Source organism: Vulpes lagopus, chromosome 2 (genome assembly GCF_018345385.1).
Source record: "Vulpes lagopus strain Blue_001 chromosome 2, ASM1834538v1, whole genome shotgun sequence".
In the NCBI taxonomy this organism is placed as follows: Eukaryota; Metazoa; Chordata; class Mammalia; order Carnivora; family Canidae; genus Vulpes; species Vulpes lagopus.
The window spans coordinates 142,097,178-142,118,254 of NC_054825.1; the positions used below are offsets into that span (position 1 = coordinate 142,097,178).

The window sequence follows — 21,077 nt, forward strand, 5'->3', positions numbered from 1 at the left end:
AAAATATTTCTATATTTCTTTTTTTCCAGGAGAGTGAAAGTGAAAGTTCTGATCTTTTTATAATCTTTATTCAATACTGTTAACATAATTAATATAAAAATTTATCCTTTTAAAACCTTTCCAGTGAAAGAACTCCTTATTGACCAGTAGAAATTCAGGAGGTATTCCTGAATGACTGTTATATATAAAGTTCTGTAGTAACTTCTGTGGAAGCAACTATAAATAAGAGTTTCTGCCTTCACAAAACTTGTATATGTTTTTAAGTACAAATTACAGGAAAACATCAAATAAATAGCATGCAGTAAGATTATATCATCATTTAAAACAATAAAGGTAATAATGAGCTTTAACTAGAATTCAGATCATCTTAAAAGTCAGAACTTTTTGCTCGCCATTCTAAACACTAACTTGATAATGTTAAGTTATAGTCACAATCTAGAGCAAATTTAAGAGCAGTGCAGATATCTGTGACATACATGCTTCCAACTATAAGATGCCCACAAGGGCTCATGTCAGCTTTAAGAACACACACAAACGAGAGTGAAGAGATGGAAAGAGATATTCCATGCAAATGGAAGCCAGAATCAGGTGGAGCTCTACTAATTTCAGATAAAGTTCATTTTAAGACAAAAACAGTAACAAGAGACAAAGAAGGTCATTATGTAATGATTAAAGAAGACACAAATAAATTCGAGAGATAGTTCACATTAATGGATTAGAAGAATTAATATTGTGAAAATGTCCATACCACCCAAAGCAATCTACAGATACAATGTAATCCTCATCAAAATTCCAATGGCATTTTCAAAGAAATAGAGAAAACAATCCTTATATTCGATGGAACCACAAAAAGTTCCCAAATAGCCAAAGTTATCTTGAAAAAGAACAAAGCTGGAGACACCACACTTCCTGATTTCTAACTATACTACAAAGCTATAGTAATTAATTAAACAGTATGGTGCTGGGATCAAAAACAGAGTAAGATCAATGGAACAGAATAGAGAAACAAGAAATAAACACAAACATGTATGGCCCACTAGATTTGACAAGGTACTGAGGATATACAATGAAAAACAGATATTCTCTTCAATAAATAGTGGTAGAAAAGCTGGATATCCACATGCAAAAGAATGAAACTTAACCTTCATCTTGCAACATACACAAAAGTCAACACAAAATGATTAAAGACTTGAATGTAAGACCTTACATCATAAAACTCCTAGAAGAAAACCTAGGGAAAAATCTTCTTGCCCTTGTTCTTGAAAACAATTTTTGTTGTCAAAGGCAGCAAAAGCAAAAATAAACATTAAACAAAAAGCTTATGCACAGCAAAGGAAATCATCAACAAAACAAACAGACAACCTATGGAATGGGAGACAATATCTGCAAACCACATGTTTGATAAGGGGTTAATATCCAAAATAGACAAGAAAATCATACAACTCAACAACATAACAACGAAATAACCTGATTTAAAATGGGCAATGTTCCTGAACAGACATTTATTCAGGGACATTCATATGGCCAATATTTGTACATGAAAAGGTACTTGACATCACTATCTAGAAAATGCAAATCAAACCACAATGAGATAACACCTCACACTGTTAGGATGTCTATTATCAAAAAAGCAAGAGACAACCTATGCTGGCAAGAATGTGGAGAAAAGGGAACCATTGGTGGGAATGTAAACTGATATAGCCAGTATGGAAAGCAGTATGAAAGTTCCTCAAGAAATTAAAAATAGAAGTATCATATGATCCAGCAATCCCACTTCTGGGTATATGTCCAAAGGAAATGAAATCATTAATTTGTATTCCCATATTCATTGTAGCATGAGAGGATGAAAACAACTTAAGAGTCCATCTATAGAGAAATGGATAAATAAAATGTGATATATAATATAATATACTAGTATTCATAATATAAAGATATTATTCGGTCTTTATAAAAGAAAGAAATCCTACCATTACAACAATGTGGATAAACCTGGAAGGCAGTAGGCTAAGTGCAATAGGCTAGACAGAGGAAAATAAACATTGCATGGTATCGCTTATATGTGGTATCTGATGAAAAAGAAAAAAAAGTCAAACTCATGAAAATAAAGAGTAGAAAGCTGGTTACCAGGAGTTTGGGGTTGGGGGAAATAAATAGAGGTTGATGAAAAGGTACGAATTTTCAGTCATAAGATGAATAAGATCTGAGGCTGTGATGTATAACACCGTGAACTATGGTTGATATATTATGGAATTGAAATTTGCTAAGAGAGTAGAACTTGAGTATTTTCACCAAAAAGAAAAAGGTAAATATGTGAGGTGATGGATGTGTTAATGAACACAGTGGTGGGAGTTCTTTTACAATGTATAGGCAGATCAAAATGTACATTGTATACTTAAAATGTATCACAATTTTATTTGTCAAAGCTGAAAAATTTAAATGCAATTAAAGAAACAACTAGTTTAGTGATGGAAAAAAGATCTAAGACAAATGTAATACGAAGACACAGCACTGGAAATTGCTGCATCCATTCCTGTTGCCATAAAGGTCAGCCAACATGGAAGAAGTAGCATTGAAAGAACCACAGAGAAATGGGGCTCAGCCCTGCTACTTCTAAACTTAAGATAAAATGTGGCCTTTAGCCATATGTACAACTAACCTATTCATCTGTGTGGGTTAATTAATTTATTTATTTTTTTCTATTTAAACCAATTTGGGTTGAGTTTTATTACTTATACATGGGGAAAGCCCTAGTTATATTAAGAGTTTTAAAGTTAAGAATGAGGGAAAAGTTTAAAAAAAATTTTCCCTAAACTTGTTAGACATCATTTTTCCATGTGGAACGCAGAGCATATCAGGGATTTGGGCAAATAGGGGTGTGCCTTATTGTAATATTTTTAAAATTAAGGAGGTTACAAAAAAGAGAGTTTAATGAATTAGAAAAGACTCCAGGAAATCAACAGTGGTGAGTGCAGAAGAGCCTAATGATACCTTCCCAATGTGTCTGTTTATGTATAACATTGAGCAGGAGAGATTGTGCCTTTGTGTCTGTTATTTATTTTTTTAGAAAAGACTTTATTTATTTATTTGAGAGAGAGAAAGAGAGTACTTGAGGAGGTATGAGTTGGGGGGCGAAGGGAGAAACAGACTTCCCATGAATAGGGAGTCTGATGTGGGCTCGATCCCAGGACCTGAGATTATGACCTGAGCCAAAGACAGATGCCTAACTGACTGAGCCACCAAGGTGCCCCTTGTGTCTGTTATTTGTATGTGACTATTTGTTTTTTTTTTTTAATTTTTATTTATGATAGTCACAGAGAGAGAGAGAGAGAGAGAGAGAGAGAGGCAGAGACACAGGCAGAGGGAGAAGCAGGCTCCACGCACCGGGAGCCTGATGTGGGATTCGATCCCGGGTCTCCAGGATCGCGCCCTGGGCCAAAGGCAGGCGCCAAACCGCTGCGCCACCCAGGGATCCCTGTATGTGACTATTTGGATGCCATCTTCATCTTCTGTCAATTTGCAAAGATACCTTTCCTCTACTACTGCTGAGTTTACATTTCTAAATTTTTCTTTCTTGTACCTTTCCCCCACTGGAAAAAAAAAAAAGCAAAACAAAAACAAAAAAAAAAAAAAACAAGCCCCAGGATTTGATGCCTGAGAGGGTCTCAAAAGTGAACAGTAAAATTGTGGAATGACTCACTCAGGGCAATAATGCCACCCTGCATCAAACCAAATGCCCCATTTGGAGAGAAAAAAGAGGAAAAAAGGAAGAGTATTTTATTTGTAGGGGAAAAAAACAGCAATAGTAAACATTTCTCCGACCTGCTCGGGCAGCTGCCATTTTCTTGTTGCGCATCTTGTTCTCCAAAGCTTGCTACACAATACAAAAAGGAGAGAAGGACATGATATTTCTTGGTATTTCCTACTACTTGACATTAATAAAGATAACATATTAATGAAATAAATTATATCCTACCTGTTTCATCTTCTTTTTTAGATCCAAATTTGCTGCCTTCTGGCCCTTTGCAGTAGCATTGAGATAATAGATGGTCAAGCTACATTTAAAAAAAAACAATAAGATTTATGGTATTTTTCAGTTCAAGATTCTTCTTAAATTTACATTTACTAAATCACAGAATGTTGGCACTGCAGTGGACTTTAAGATATTTTCTACTCTAAGTCTTTTATTGTATAGATAAAAGATAGAAGTACACAGAGGTAAAGAAGTATATTTGGGACATGAGTGGACCTGGGAAGATGGGACCGAAAGGTCCTCTTCCACTGCCCAGCATTCTGTCTACCATACCTCACTGCCTTACTGTAGCTTCTTCTTGGAAATGTATGAACATCAGTTTAAATTATAATTAGAAGTAACATTTCAAGTTGACATGAATAGCATCCAAGAGAATGGAAAGGCTACTGAAGCTTAGGGAATGTATAGAATAAAAAATTGACCTTCTGCTTTAAATTCCCTCCTTTGGCTTTTACAACAAAGACTCTAATCCCCATAGTCATAGTTCATTAACATGGATTTTTTTTCCCATAGAATGTATTGTTTGCATTTTTCCCCTTCTTCAAAAACAAAATGTTTTATAAAGGAATATTCTTGGCTTTTAGTTGACATTTACATTTCTCGAAAGAGCAAATTCCAGCCAAACGTTTGTGTAAAAATAAATATGTTCATCTTCACTTAAAGCAAAACAAACAAACAAAATGCAGTAAAAAAAGGTAACTGGCATTGCTCTTTGTTGCAAATAACTGGATACTAAACACATTTCCTCTACTCCCCAACTATGCCAGATTATATCCTTTATGAGCCATCTGGTGCTAGCAACACAATTATTGATATGGTTTAGCCGGATTTGTTTATCTCTTAACCGAGTGATGGGAGTTGAATGAAATTACATACATGAAAGCATTTGGAATACTATTTGGCATGAAGTAAGTGCTCAATAAATGTGTGTGTGTGTGTGTGTGTGTGTGTGTGTGTATTATAAGGGTGTTCTTAGAAAAAAAAAAATAAGGGTGTTCTTAGAAATGTGCCTGAATTTGGAGGATGAACTCAAAGACCTCACAAGTCACTTGCATTTCCGGAATTCTCAGGTCTCCAAAGGAATGAACCTGGCTAGAGATAACTAACCTGAATTCTACTCAGTTACCCAAAAACCATCCAAGCTGATTTAGTATTATCCATTGGGGAAATTCAAAATGCTTATAACATGTAACATTCTCTAATTAAAGGTAATAAAGAGCCAAGCCAATTGCATGAGCCTCATAAACTAGAAGATGAGATCTCAGGATTTGAAAAATCAAATCAGCAATAAACTGAAATTGGGTTTTAAATCAGAACCTCAGAACTATACTCAGTCTTGCAGGACATCTATTTGACCTCATATCCTGCCAGTTTTTCTCTACACAGTCTGTACCAAGGGTTGGCAAACCATAGTTTCCAGGGTAGAACTGACTCCCAGCCTGTTTTGCATGGCCCATGAACTAAGAATGGTTTTAACATTTTTAAATGGTTATGTAAGTACTTACATAATGTCCTCAGTTTTGCCTTTTGACTCATACAACCTAATATGTCTATGATTTGGCCCTTTAAGAAAAAAAATGTGGGGATCCCTGGGTGGCGCAGTGGTTTGGCGCCTGCCTTTGGCCCAGAGGCGATCCTGGAGACCCCGGATCGAATCCCACGTCGGGCTCCCGGTGCATGGAGCCTGCTTCTCCCTCTGCCTGTGTCTCTGCCTCTCTCTCTCTCTCTCTGTGTGTGACTATCATAAATAAATAAAGAAAAAAAATATTTAAAAAAAAAAAGAAAAAGAAAAAAAAATGTGCCAAAGCTGGGTGTAAACCATTCCTGACAAGTGGCTTCTACTCTTTCTGTATATTCCCACTCACCCCAAACTCAGTGTTTGGTGCTTCAAATGTTTAGAAGGAATAAGAGATGGGGAAAAAGACATGGGTTTGAATTTACTTATGAACCACTTCCATGCAATATCAATAATGTGATTAATGGAGCCAACCTTTTGTGGAAATTAAGTGATTAATATATGGGTAGTTCCTGGAACACAGGCAATGTTAGTTCTTCTTCCATACTCTCAAGGCAGCTTATTAAATCTTTAATTGGTGGCATTAGAACAATGTTGCTCCCTTGCTTAAAAATAAAACTGTCTTTCAGTAAGTTAAGACCATAGTCATAAAATTTGACATTAAGCTTTGTTGGTTTTTATATTTTTAATATAAGATCTCATTTATATCAGTAAATGGCCTTGACTTTTAAAAACCATATAATACCTAACATGGTCCCAAGAAGCCAGTGTATCATGAAAACTTGGAAAAGAAAAATCACTTCAAGGGCCATCTGGTGAAACAGGCTGCATCCAGCAGGTCATTTTCTCACATATGTGAGCCAGAGATCCACTATCAGATTCTGAATGCCACCCCAGGATCAAGGTTCTCTAATATTTAAAATAATCTGCTTTACTGTTTAATTATCCCTGTAGGCTATTAGCTCGCCCTCAAAGAAGGTGTCACATGTAAAGAGGCTGGATTTATTGTCAAAGTCCTACTACTACTCTTTTGCTATGCTATACTCTTTCTTATCTAGGGAAAATCACTTTGTCCCTCTAAGCCAGTATCTTAAGAAAACTGAACATGATACCATCCTCTCTGATGTGGCACATTACCATGATCATCACAAAGATGATGGTAACACCCTGGCCCAGATGCCAGTTCAGTTACTTCACATCACTGGGATTTCTTTCCAGGATATTTCTTAGTTTTACCTTTTTAAAAACAAATCTAACCCTTTATATCAGCTTTGCTTCTAATGCATTTCTGAGGGTAGTTTTATATTTGCCCTCCTTGACTGAGAGAGAACAGTGACTGTTCCGGACTTTATATTTAGGAGGGCCTCAGGGGTTGAAAGGGCAGGCTAGCCCCTCCCCCCCTTTTTTTTTTGGCTCTTCCATAGCACACATATATTTTTTCTCAGAATGTAATTTTATCTCTGTGGTGGTCAAGAGTCAGAAGCCAACGAAAATTTCATAGGAACAAAAGCCCCTTCCCAAGTTCCCCTTTTTATATCACCTCTGACTTTTGAAGGGATAGACAAAGTGACCTTTCCAAGATCCTTCTGGTCCTCTGATGCTATTATGATGAACACACGCTTATTGATGGCCTTTCAGAACAGGGACATGGTAATTTTTAAGACCCCCTTAAACCCTTAGGCCTAAAATATAGCCGATAAGGCCCCCAGAGAGAATATTAACTTAGAGGCTCATCATTTCTATGTGTTCACAGCCATCTGCTTTATGGAACAAGGTGGGGGCCAGGAGATGGGGGGAAGCTCAATGCGCTAATTAGATTTAGCATTTAGCATTTATGTTTCCCTTGCTTGAGCTGTTTACTGATAATTATTTTGGTTACTTGGGAACAAATCTTATAATCCTAGGCAGGCAAAGACAGATGCAGATGGCTATGAATTACATCCAATAGGATCAGAATATGGCTCATGAATTTCAGCCTCTCACCACCATGTAATCAGCCCTGAATTTGGTGAGGTTACAGCACAACCCTTAGAGAGTGTGAGAAAGCCAAAAAAGCTAAACTTAAAAGGAGCCAGGCTTTCCTTATTACAAAAGCCCTTTCTAGGAGGCTGGAAGCACATACGCCATAACCAAAACAACAGCGATGACCAGTCCAGGATTAGAAAGCTGTCTCAAGATCTTGGCCATCCAGCTTGGGAAATCATGTTCCAGTGTTTCTCCAATGACTTCGAACATCCTATTTTTGCCACTGGAAAAAAAGGGGGGGCAGCAGGGAAGAGAAGTTTATTTACAACATCTGTAAAAACCATGGTTACAGCAAGAAAACTAGAAATCTTTCTCTAACACCACCTAAGTACTTTTTCAGGTTGGGAACTGAATGTTTAAGCTATAACTTCTGGCACTTTGACCTCTTACTGTCAACATGTTAAAATATGAGAAATGATATCTGAACATAAACACACAGTTGAGCAGTTAGGAAATTAACCACAGCATTAGGAGAAGATTTTTTTAAAGCTGTATTTCTAAGATTTTGATTGAAATATATTTTATGAAAAGTCTATAAATCTGCCCTCAGCCAGCTGTCCATATTGGAGAATACTCCCTTGGGGCTGAATAAATAGTGTACTCAATCGTTTAATTAGCCTTGGAAATGAGCATAAGGAATAGCTTAACGGAATAAAGTCCACACATAATCCAATATCTCCCCCCCATGCAATAGCTGCTATCTCATTTTCCACAGACTTCTTCATCGGAGTTATTAATAGGTAACCACACTAAATGATGAGTCCTTTCTCCCTCTGCATTCCTTTCTTGTGGACAGGCTCTAATGACTGCCAGCTCAGTCCTGCTGCTAAGAACAGAAAATGCAAAAAGAAGGAAAATAAGCCTAAAAAGCAAAAATCCTTAATAGGTTAGTGCTCAACCCATTAAGGTAAGAATCAGCCTTTATAAACCAGAAAAAAAGAGAGCAGGAAGTCTGTCTTATCTTATTACCTAATAGTCAGAATTATAAAGTCATGCCCATCATGTCAAGCCATTTTTTTCACTATATGCATATTGATTCTACTATGAAAAGCTGTAATTCTCAGAAAAGAGATTAGGTTATTTATCACCAAGTTGTATGCATTATCAGAATAAAGGGTGTTATAACACTTAACATAATATTCTGGTTTCACTTTTGTTTTTTGATGTATACATTCTCACCTAACCAAATAAACATAATCCACATGGGAATTTTTTTTCTCCTGATCTAACCTATAATATCTTTCAAAAAACTGAGTAACTCCAAGTATCTGGTCAAGAGTTGCTGGACTACCAAGGTGCAAGTTTTGCTTCACAAATTACAAATCAGGTCATGATCTCAGAGTCCTGGGATCGAGCACCACATTGGGCTCATGTTCCGCGGGGATTCTATTCTCTCTCTCTCTCTCTCTCTCTCTCTCTCTTTCTACTGACCAACCCCTGCTTGTGCTCTCTCTCTCTCTTTCTCTCTCTCTCTCTCTCTCAAATAAATAAAATCTTTAAAAAATTACAAATCTGCACTCATGCAGCAAGACCTGTGATATATTAAGGAGAAGGTAGCTTGCAGGCCATTCAAGATCATATCAATTTATTCCACTAAGATTTCTTTGTCCTCATCCATTCTGACTGGCCATGTTTTCCTTCTAGACATAGGGGATAGAGTTAGAGTAAGAAGGTAGGCAAAGACAAGAGAAGGTAAGACAATCCACTCTCCCTTCCCCAGCTTCTTGGGCCAAAGCTAATGAATGTGGTTAGAATGGGGGGAATAGAATTTTACAAAATGCTCCCTACCCACAACCATCTTCTCTGCATTCAGTCTGCCCCAAATTCAAAGTCATTAGCATCCCTGGGGATTGTCCCCTTTCCAGGTCTGGTGTCTTACTGGGAGTCCAGATCTCTTACTTCTATACAAACTAAAGAAGCATCTACTGATCCCTAGAAAACATTTTTTTTTTCTGATAGTTTAGTCAATATGCCCAAAAGTCCTTTCCAGTCTGCTGTGACTAAATAATCAAGTGAAATGATACTGCACTTAAGCTCCCTTGGGCAGAGCTCCATCAACCCTAGATTATGAGCAGATCTGTCTTGCCAGTAGACCAAGAGCTTTACAGGACCAGAATCAGAGTCCAGTTTGCTCCTATAGCTCCTCTAATGCTTACTGCATAAGCAGTCATTATTCATTCATTACTTCAAATTACTGCCCAACACTCTACTGTGTTTAGACTTACAGCAATGAAAATATTCTATCCTCAATCTCTAGAGGCCAGCTACAGTATTTAAAAAAAAAATAAACAAAGAAAGTGTAATAGCAAAAAATTAATATAATAGCGGCGTCACAAGATAAAATAAATATAAGTATGAAAGTGTCATGATATAATACAAATATGCACTTAATTTATGATCTTGATTATTTTAAAATGCTGCATAAAAAGAAAACCAGAATACAAAATGCCGAAATGTTGAGAGGTATTACTTCAGATCTCTGGAGTTATGAGTAGTGTTTATTTTTTTAAAGATTTTATTTATTTATTCATGAGAGACACAGAGAGAGAGTCAGAGAACATAGGCAAAGGGAGAAGCAGGCTGCTTGAGGGGAGCCCAATGTGGGACTCGATACTAGGACCCTGGGATCATGCCGTGAGCCAAAGGCAGACGCTCAACTGTTGAGCCACCCAGGCATCTCAAATAGTGTTTATTTTCCTGTAGCAATGTTTCCACAATTTCCAAGGTTTCTAGGATAAACTACATAATGCCTTTGCAATAAGATGAAAATACATAAAAATATAATTCCCATGATGCAAACAAGGAGAGTACGTGAGAATCTAGAGAATTATAAATTGTTTGGTATTATTAGTGAGGGGTTGAGGGAGAAACATTGTGTCAGCAAATGTGGTGGAGCAATTAGAAGAATTTTCTTCATCTGGACACCGAATAAGTAGTTTTCAAATTGTTGAACTGTTTAAGGTAAATCCACTTAATAGCCTATCGGAATAATTTTCTGGAAAATTCACCCTCCCTAGCCAGGTCTTATGAACCAGAACAAGCTAGATATGTCATCAGATTGCTTTACAGAGTGGATCTTCTAAGGTATAGTAGCCACCTTACCTGAAAACATTACCCGTACCTGGGAGTGATTAGCCATCACTGTGCCCCTGTGGGGGTGTGGCCATCCATTAACCTACCTCAACTGCATGTTTGCTGCCCACCCAGGTACCATGTAGGGTCAGACTAGGCAGACTGAGCAAACGACCCCAAACTCATGCCAAGCCATAAGGCTCCTATTAATACATGCATTCTAACCTCATTCCTAGTCCAGAGCAACCCTTTCAAACTTTTAAGTCCAAATAAATGAAGCATACATTCTTTTGCTCCCAAATGAGGAAACTGACAGGAGAAATAGACTATTTAAATAAGAGAGAGGAATCTTTTCCTGACATGCTACTGAAAATACGTAAATTTTCTTGATTAATGCAAAATAGTGATATATATATGCAGAAATTTTGCCTAAGTTTGCCAATTAGGACACTCTTGGTCAAAATCAGGTACGATGCCTTAGATACAGACTAATTTTTTTTTTCATTAAATTCATAGTAACTGTATGTGATACAAAGAGAGGCAGAAGAGTTAGGCTCAGAAAGCTAAAATTGTGTGGTTGTGGTACATGTCTAGCTCAATTATATTTTTCATAGGAATGCACCTATCCAGCTCCACGTGGACATTATGGGGTTTCCTTTCCTTTGATACATTTTTCTGAGAAGTATCGACTTCCAATGGAAAGTTAAAAGCACATCTAAAACTCAACTTGGATATTCAGTAGTGTGAGTAATTTGCAATCAACTAAAGTCTTTGAATGGCTTATCTGGTAAAGCTCGTACCCTGAGAGTCATTAGAGATTTATTAAGACCAAGCTCTCCTTCAAGGCTGCAATTTCATATTTTGTCTCCAGATGTCACTGTCTGCATTATTTATTTCAGCCCACGGTGGTGGGGGTGTCCCTCAGTGATCAGGATTTGTCAACACCAGCTTCCTGAGTATGACAAACTCTCGTAGTTTTTGCCCTATCGCTGGCTTAACGTTTTCTTTCCTTTTTTTTTCCCCAGTAAAGCAGACTATTTTTAGAGTGAAAGTGCCTCTTTTATACTTAAGTCTGTGGGCAGTGAAACTTTTGACTTTAATTTCATAACTTGGGTCTGACGGCATGACGAGGAAATTGCATGTAGCCATTATTGGCTCATGCTTGTTATTCACATGGCTTTTTATGTTCACATTTCTTTTGTTGGAAAGGAGAAATAATTCAAATGCATGCTGACCAGTGACTTGATAGGCAGACATTCTGGGGTGGGGATGGGGCTGGGGTGACTTATGGTAGATTCATTTATTTATTTATTTTTTTTTAAGAGAAAGAGAGAATATTAAGCAAGCTCCACACCCAGCGTGGAGCCCAATGCAGGACTTGATCTCATAACCCCAAGATCGACCTGAGCCAAAATCAACAGTCAGATGTTTAACCAACTGAGTCAGCCACCTGGGGTACACATGGTAGATTCATTTCTAAGGCCTATTTAGGGAATGAAATATCAATTCCCCAGATCCTGAGGATTTTGTTTTCTTGCTAAGTGTCACAGCTGGAACTTGGTCATAGAGACCTGGAGAGAAGTACATTTCAGCTTAGATCAGAGAGACATCCTGGCTCTTTATTACTGATGTGAGTGATTTGTCCTTGTTATTTGGGAGAATGTCCATGATGAATAGCATCTTCAATTGTTTTACTAGTAAATAGTATTGTGGATTCTAAATTGTGTGGCTCACTTGATATTCATAATTATCTAATAATGACCACATTTCCTAGGTAGTGGAATAATCTTTTAGTTGATTAATTATTTTCTCCTTGGCATGACATAGCAATATCTTCTGATTTTTTAATATGGTGGTTAGCATCAGGAAAACTTTCACATCTCCTCATAGCATAATCAAACCTTGCTCTTTGCTACTCACTTATGGCTCAGATTTATTGTCCATATTCTACCCAGGTAGAGCCTGGGTGCACTCAAATCACTTTTGATTCCTTTTATGATTCCCAAATAAGAAAATTGATGGAACTTGCCTAAGATTCTCCATATTACCTAATGAGCCTGCATGCCCAAAGAATCAGTATCCACAGACCAAAATGCCACTGTTTGGGGGAGGGAGGCAAGGCTCATGGAAGCAACCATTCCTGTCTCCATGCCTGGAGGAAAACCACCCAGATGGAATTTCAAAAGCAAGAACCTGAAGGGGCCACAGTCAAAAGATGGTGGGAGGGATACAATCATGTACAGGACCGGCATGGTGGACAAGAAGAGGATGAGCAGTAGCATGCCCAGGTAGAAATTATTTGATCTGGAAGCTTTGAAGACACGGGCCTCAGGAACATTGCAACACATCACGGCCCAGCACTGGAAGTACATGGATGTGTGGAGTCGAAGGATATTGATGCCCGGGAGGCTGGGGGCGAAGAAGGAGCCCATCCTAGAAAGAAAAACATGGCTCTGCTCAATTCGAGTCTTCTCTTCATAACAAAGTCACACAGCACCTGTTTATTTTATACCATGTTTATTTGCTAAAGGCAGAAAAGTAGTGCCACTTTCAACACACAAACCTTTTGATAAATAAACTTAGCTGGTCAATTTCCATCTTCTATGCCCATTTTACCGTCTCCCCCACTATCCAGGAATTGCTATGTGATTCTTTCATAGTTATTATGCTGCTCACTAACTGTATCTGCTCTCATTAATAAACTTAAACACCAGAGAAAACAGTGTATCACATGTATTTACTTCTCTCTTCCTTCTACTTCTCAGATAAACTGGATTTCCCTTAATACTCAAATCACTGATTAATAAACCTAAAAATTTAACTTCTTTTTAATAAAGGCTTCTTGGGACAACTGGGTGGCTCAGCGATTGAGTGTCTGCCTTTGGATCAGGGTGTGATCCTGGAATCCCTGGATCAAGTCCCACATCAGGCTCCCTGCATGGAGCTTGCTTCTCCCTCTGCCTATGTCTCTGCCTCTCTCTCTCTGTTTTTCATGAATAAGTAAATAAAGTCTTCTTAAAAATTTTTAAAAATAGTAATAAGAACCTCTTAAAACCACCCATTCTACTCAAATACACTGCACAACCTGGATTAATTACTTTTCTCATTGGCTAATTAATTTTTGCTTAATGGAAGAGAAAAAATTAAAATAAGCTTATCTTTTTTCTGATGCTATTCTTTATTAGCTATGTAGTTAGGACGGTGAGCTGATGTACTTAGGCCCGATAATAGACAGTGTTTTGTTAACAGTCCATAGGACACTTTATGTGTTTGAGATGAAAATTCAACACATTCATTTAATTTAACCTAATCTGTTTACTTTCTTACTTCAGCTTGTCCTGGAAATCCACTGCTTTGTACATCTGATTTTTAAAAGCTATTTTTAAATGCCACTTTTAAACAGGAAGCACTTAGGTAAGATCGCTTTTACTTGATAGCTTAGTTGGTTATTTCAACAAAATAAATTTCAATTTTCTTTGATGAGAAAATCCATTAGTATCATAGAACCATATTAATAGCAATGTGTTGGTCCAAAAACAAAAAGAGGATACATGTGCATTTATTTTAGAAGTATAAGCAGAATCCTATCTTTTAAACTGTCCCAGCTATAATAAAGCTCTCAGCACTTCTAGTTAGGGTGAGCATTTTATATTTCCTGGATATGTAGAGTAGCTGCTTTAACTAATCCAATGTAAATTTGGTATAATACACAGGGGGGTAGGGGGTGAGTTAGATGAAGAAATTAATTTCTGCTATTTCTGTAAATAAAATTATGCAGACCAGCACTAAACTATTTCATTCAAAAGTGGAATCTTGCCAAAATTTGGATTGTCCTGTTGGTTGGATTTCACACAACAGATCTGAATATTTTAGCATACTGAATGGACCAGAGACGCTGAAGGTAGTTAAATGATTTTTTTTTTAATGGTATGAACTTCAGGTGATAATATACCCATGCAGGTTTATCAACTGTAACATATGCACCAGACTGTGGTGTGGGATGCCTTTAGTAGGGGAGGCTGTGCATGTCAAGGAGATCAGGGGATGGGAATGCTCTGTACTTTCCACTCAGTTTTTCTGTGAACTCAAAACTGCTCTAAACTAGAAATTGTATGAACTAAAAAAAGTAAGAAGATAGGCTTTGGAACAAGACAGAGTATCTTTGCTACAGGATAGCAAAAGAGAACCTAGAATCTCAAAAATGAAAGCAAATGAGTGATTGTCCCAGGCTAGGTGCCAGAATTACATAGCACCTACACTATATTCTCAAATGGCAATATTAGTAATGTTGAGATGCCAGTGAGTCATTATACCTGCTCCCTTCTAAAAGTCAGGCTTGGCCAATGAAATAGTCATTAAAATGAGGTGTCTCACTACTGAATAGAAAAATTAAAAGCCCTGTGTGGCTCTTGTCTTTCCTTCCCTGACCAGCAATGTCCCAGCTGGACCCTATTTTGCTAGTCTAGGACTCGGCAGTAAGGGTAACTTACAAGAGCAGAGCCCTCTACCAACCCACATTGGGCATGTCGAGTACACAAGAAATAAACTTTTCCCTTTGGAAGCCACTAAGATTTGGAGGTTCTGTTTAAATGCTGCACAAACTAGTTTGTCCTCAGACACAATTCCATACAATTTAAGACCTAGACTAGCCTAAAGCCACATATATTTCTGCATATATGTATATATACATATACACATATATATGTGTGTGTGTGTATACCTGCATGCACTCATCTGTACACATATATATGTACACATGTATGTATGTGCATCTGTAATAAATAAATTTCAGATTTTCAAAATAAATATCACATGGGCATTTTGAACAAATGGCTCAAGAACTATAACCTAGAAAAACAGATCCATACACATTGATATCTGAACCCTAATGTTCATTCTGTCTTTGCTTGTGACTCACTAATCAGCTTGGCTTACTAAGTCCCTTACCCAGACTTGATTCCATCATCTGTCAGTTAAAGATCATTATAATATCCTAGCCTTATAAAGTGCTTTTCTTCCAAGAAGATCAAAGCAAATGAAAGCTTCTTTTATTGAGCTCTCCTTATTACTCCAGTGACATGGTACATGTCAGGTAAATTATTCACATTTGATCAACCAAGAAAATGAGGTAGCAGACGGTGACAACACTAGTGAAAGGTTACACAAAGGACAGCGTTAGAGCAACATCCAAACACATCTTCTCTCTCACTGTGTTCTCTGCTGCCTCTATACCCTACTATGATAGAGAGATGATGTGTGTTTATCATTGTAAAATATGATCACAAAAACCTACGCTATCCATTTTTAAATTAAGTGTATAATATAAAGGTTTATGGTCATATCAGCCAATTTCATGACAAAATGGGTTTTACTTATAAAGTTTAGCTTTACTGGCAACAGTGTAAATAACCTCCACTAATTAGAAACCTCTAAAGCAGTAACTTAATATCTCCAGTCAGTAACCAATGGAATTGAGTGCAAACTTCCCATACTCTTCTGTTTCTGTATGGCCAAAGTCAAGTATCAGTTACTCATACCTGCCCACCACAATACATTCCTACTCCTTCACTAACTTCTTGGGGGTTTGGAAAAGACCATCTGTACAAAGGGTTGATCTGAAGGTGAATAATAGTTCCTTTGCTTCTGAAACTCTCCTAAGTGTGTGATTATCTCTGCACTCAAAAGACACCATCACTTTCTAATGTCCTTTTCGGACTACCAAGAAGTAAGACTTGACCAGTATCTAAAGGATGAATACACAGAAAGCGATAATGCAGGGCTAGTGGAGAGATTTTGATAATTGTTCTGCCCATGGGAGAAGGAGGGATATGTGTAGATATTTAAGAATTTCACCATGAACAATAGTGGACTAAATAGTTGCAAAATGGTAAGTGAAACCAATCAGTCCAGTCATTACAACAGCTTTTCTGATAACAAAAATGAATTTCTAGGCCAATCTGTTGACTTAGCTATGAAAAGACAAGAAACAGACATGCAGCATATGTCTGCACAAATGGCACCTGCCAGGCCTGAGGGATTTGTGACACTCTGTGTAAAAGCCAGGGAGTTTTAAAACTAATATTAGGTGATGGCTTTTCATTGTTCTGGGTACAATGTTCCGCCATTTTCTGCTATGACAGCACAATCCCCTCCAGAAAATAAAAGATCCAGAACTCACAGAAGCTGTTCCCTTTACTCTCTCTGCCAGTGGGCATATGTTGGGCCACCTTGGCTTTCTTCCCTGCTTGGAGAATGAAAGGTACACTTCACTCTTTAATGATTCTCTGGGTGCATGAGCCATAACTTGCAAAATTTAAAAAGCAAGAGGACAGGAACTGAATTTTTAAACATACCTGATAATGAAGAATATAATATTTTTATAGCTTTTCCTTCATATGTATTGACCTAGTGAGGCACAGGAAATGGACAGCCCCCAAGGCAGGATGATGGGGCCTCTGGCTATGGTCTTTATATTACTGAAGCAAGATCATTTTAACATTTGCAGAGAGGTCCAGTATGGCAATGGTTTAGTAATTCAATCCAGCTACAGTTGAAGGATTTAAGTGATAGGGAAAGCTTTGTGCAAAACTTGAACGGAGTTACTGGTACCTGTTTATAGGGCAATGGTGTGGTCAGTGGCACAGCATTATATTAAACATGTGTGAGTAGGATAAAGAAGCTCAATTGCAACTGCTTGTGTGTTGGGTGTTCTTAGTTAAGAGTGACAGATTTCCAAGACCACCTGGTCCCCAGATGAATCACATGCTGTGATTCAATTTTTAAACTCAAAAACAGTTCTACTGTATCAGCTCGTCTTAACCTGACAAGCTTTACAGTGAAAATGCTTTCATTTAATAAAAGATATGACAATCCTTTGTACATCAAAAGACATAATTCTGATGTGCAAATGGCCTGTGAGGCAAGCTACAAAATAAAGATCGTATTTTTAGCTTGACCATCCTAAAACATGTGTTTCATCTCTATGAACTACCGGATTTGGTAAGATATTATTTTTAAAAGTCGCAACAAGTTGTACTCTAAATATACTCAATAATGACAAAAGAAATTCAGTTCCTCAGAAGGGTCTTACATTAATTTATTTCACACTTTACATGTGATTATGGGATCATTAATGTTTTACTGTTAGACCCTGGTGTCAGAAGATACAAAAGTATAAAAAGTCTTCAAATAATCTACTAAGTAGAAATAGTCTCCCAGTATTTGATAAAGGAATGCTCTGCAAAACAGGCAGATGTCTTTGAGGACCAAGAGTTAAGATATGAAAAAATATATATGTATATATTCTATATTTATATAGTACTATAATTATATAATATTACATAACATATATAATTATATATAACATATGTTATATATACTATATGATATAAATATAGTATATGAAAAAATATAGTATATATATTCCAAGACATATATACAATATATATTATATATGTTATATACTATATATTATATATGTTATATAGCTTTTCCTAGCAATCTACTTTGCAAAGGCAATTGTTGAGTTAGACCAGACCGTGGACTTCTCTGACACCAGGCTACTGTGCTTTATGCAATAATGATCACTGACGCTTTTCTACAAGTGATATGCTGTCCACCAGCTGACCTACCAGATCATGCCTTGGTTGAAGATCAGAGCAAGGACGTTGCCGCTGATGTCAAATTCAGTGTACGAGGGCTACAGGAGACACAGACATTCACTGGATTAGCATATCAACTGGTGAAAATTGAAAGACAAGTGTTTCATGTTTCCGCATGTATGGCGAGGCTCTCAACTGCTTCCTTACAGCAACAATAGCAGAGTAATTGATATAATAAATAATCAGCAATAAATAAAATAATAAAGCACCCTTTATAACACAGCATGTCTCATTTTCTAAAGTAGCCATTCAATGTTATGAAAATGTGGACCAGCGGGCTCTCTCTCCTACATGGCTGGGGAAAGGAAAAATTGGAGCAACGTTTTAGAAAAACAATTTGGCCATATATATGAAAAGCTTAAAAAATCTCATTCTCTTTAACCCTGTAAGTCTACTTCTAGGAATTTGTTTTAACAAATTGATCTTAAATTCTGACAAATTTTAACAGAGATGAAACCATCTACATATCCAATATTGGTTAAGTAAATATAGTATATCTATACTGTAATATGGATTGCACCTAATTACAATCATTGTTTGAAGAATATTTATATACACAGAGAAAACTAGGAGTTAATGTTAAATGACAAAGATATAAAATTACACATTCATTATTTTTATCTACTGAATATGAAATTACACATAAGGAAAAGACCTGAAAATGACCAACAAAATTAAAATGTCTTATAGGTAGGTGATAAATTATGACTTTTGTTTCCTTCCTTAAGTTTGCACATTTTAAAACTTTTCTCCAAAAATGTGAATTTCTTTTACAATAAAATAAATATAGAGAAATAGAATAGAAGTTTAAGAAGTTTTTTAATTCAATATCCAGTGTTTGTATCCTAGGTAATACCATCCCGCTTAGGGCAGCAACACTGGGCTGTTTTGTTTTGTTTTTTTTGTGCAGAGTGCCCACCAATAAGAACTGAGGTGGGATCTCCCAGGGTGGCCTGTCCAAAAGCTTCCTGGTAACACATCAGGCAGCCTAGAAGGAAAGCTTCTATCAATGGGAGTAATCGGAAACCAACTGGTAGGTAATAAGAGAAAAGAAAAAAAAGCTAAAAAATGTGAATTGAGACCACCAAGAAGACCATGAAAGAAAGACCAAAAGAGTGGCAGGTCCCTAATCCTGTCCTAGATCTTGGCCTCTGCAGGTGTGGCTTCAGACCATATGCATCCCCATAATAACTTCCTCCCAATACACACATGCATACACACACAGAGCATAGCACATGCCCACACACTTAAACCTGCATACTCATTGTGTGATGGATCTCAACTGTTCTCAAACCCAAGAAACATCCCCTCTCAAAAAAATATCTGTAAGAAGATGGAACAGTTCCCTGGCTTGGAACCCCAACAAAAACTTCACAGCTTTTGGATTCTTTGCCTCAAGAGTTCTTGAAGTCATTTTTTCTCCAAAAGGCAGCAGTACTTTTGGGAAAGGTATGGATCATATGCCTTGTAACAGATCCAGGGCATAAACAGAAAGAATGGTTAAATAACAAGATAAAATGATAAGACAATATGTAATGAAATAATACTCAGCCCTGTTATAATAAGCAGGACAAAGATGACCTGAATTGTATAAACAAGGTTTTGCTGGTTCTCAGATTATCTAGAAGCATAACATTCACAAGACGTGAGGAGGTTAGGTTGATAGTTTTTGTTCTAAAAATCCACAATGAAAGCAGTGTGTTAGTTCCTCATGGAGAAACATAAACTGCTTCTAATCTCTAGAAACATTAATTCTGAGTCTTTCTCCCTCCCCAGGAGGGCTTTGCTCTGGACCACCCATTTTCTCCCCGCTGATGCCTTTTAAGCTCACAGAACACATATGACAAATGCTCAGTTGGGTGGCCTTTGCCATCTGTGGCCTTGGAACAACTGTGTGTCAGTTCAAGAATCAAACCTTCATCTTTGGCCTCTTTAAAATGGTGCCATGATTTAACCCACCAAACTATGTAAAAATTTTTTAAAAATCAACCTTTTAGAAGTATATTCTCTTTGCTATCATGAACATATAACCTTCTTCAAAACCACTGGAGATATTTTTATAACTAGATGTCTAGAAAAACACAAAAGATACTGGGAAGCCTCATTCGCATACAGTGTTTGCAGCAGGGACAACAGAAGGAATGTCATTTTTGATGCACAAATTCACCCGATGAAGAAAATGGGTATAAGGCATTCCCAGTGTACCAAGTGGGTTTGTGGTCCAAACACTTGTCTGGGATTCACACCTGAGTATTAAACTTTGCCTTGCCACGTCCTAGTTGGATGAGCTGGGCCAGCTGCTTATCTTGTCAGGCCTCAGTTTCCTCACAGATAAAACTGATGAAATGAACTAGGTCAGTCAGTGGTTGTCACACTATGGCCCATGTGCCAAATCTGGACCGCCACCTGTTTTTGTAAACAAAGATTTACTAGCAAATAGCTGCATTCATTTGTTGATTTGTTATTTGTGGCTCTTTGGCACTTAAATAGGAAAGTTTAAAAGTTTGCACAGTGACCAAATGGCCACCTGAAAGCAAAACCCCGGGTCTTCTACTCTTCTCACAGTATTTCTGACACAGATGTGTGGGTTTTAACCTCCATACCAAACAATGCCCAAGTTACCTATGGACCTAAGCTGGATGCCCTACCGCTTAACTCTGTTCTGATACTGACTGTCCAGAGTAAGAGCAGACTCTACAGGCCAAGGACTCGGTTCCCCAAGACTGCTCTCCAAACCCCATAGGTCAGGGAGTTTTATGGAGACTTCTTCAGT

At 37.3% G+C, this 21,077-nt stretch overlaps 1 protein-coding gene across 1 annotated transcript in view; it reads right to left on the reverse strand.

Moving 5' to 3' along the window:
• Window positions 1-21,077, reverse strand: part of TMC1 (transmembrane channel like 1) — a 152,859-nt gene that overhangs the window by 1,694 nt on the left and 130,088 nt on the right. Inside the window, 5 exon segments of the mRNA XM_041746240.1 lie at window positions 3,820-3,871; window positions 3,974-4,052; window positions 7,669-7,794; window positions 12,837-13,076; window positions 18,275-18,342. Coding sequence (XP_041602174.1) covers window positions 3,820-3,871; window positions 3,974-4,052; window positions 7,669-7,794; window positions 12,837-13,076; window positions 18,275-18,342 — 565 coding nt within the window.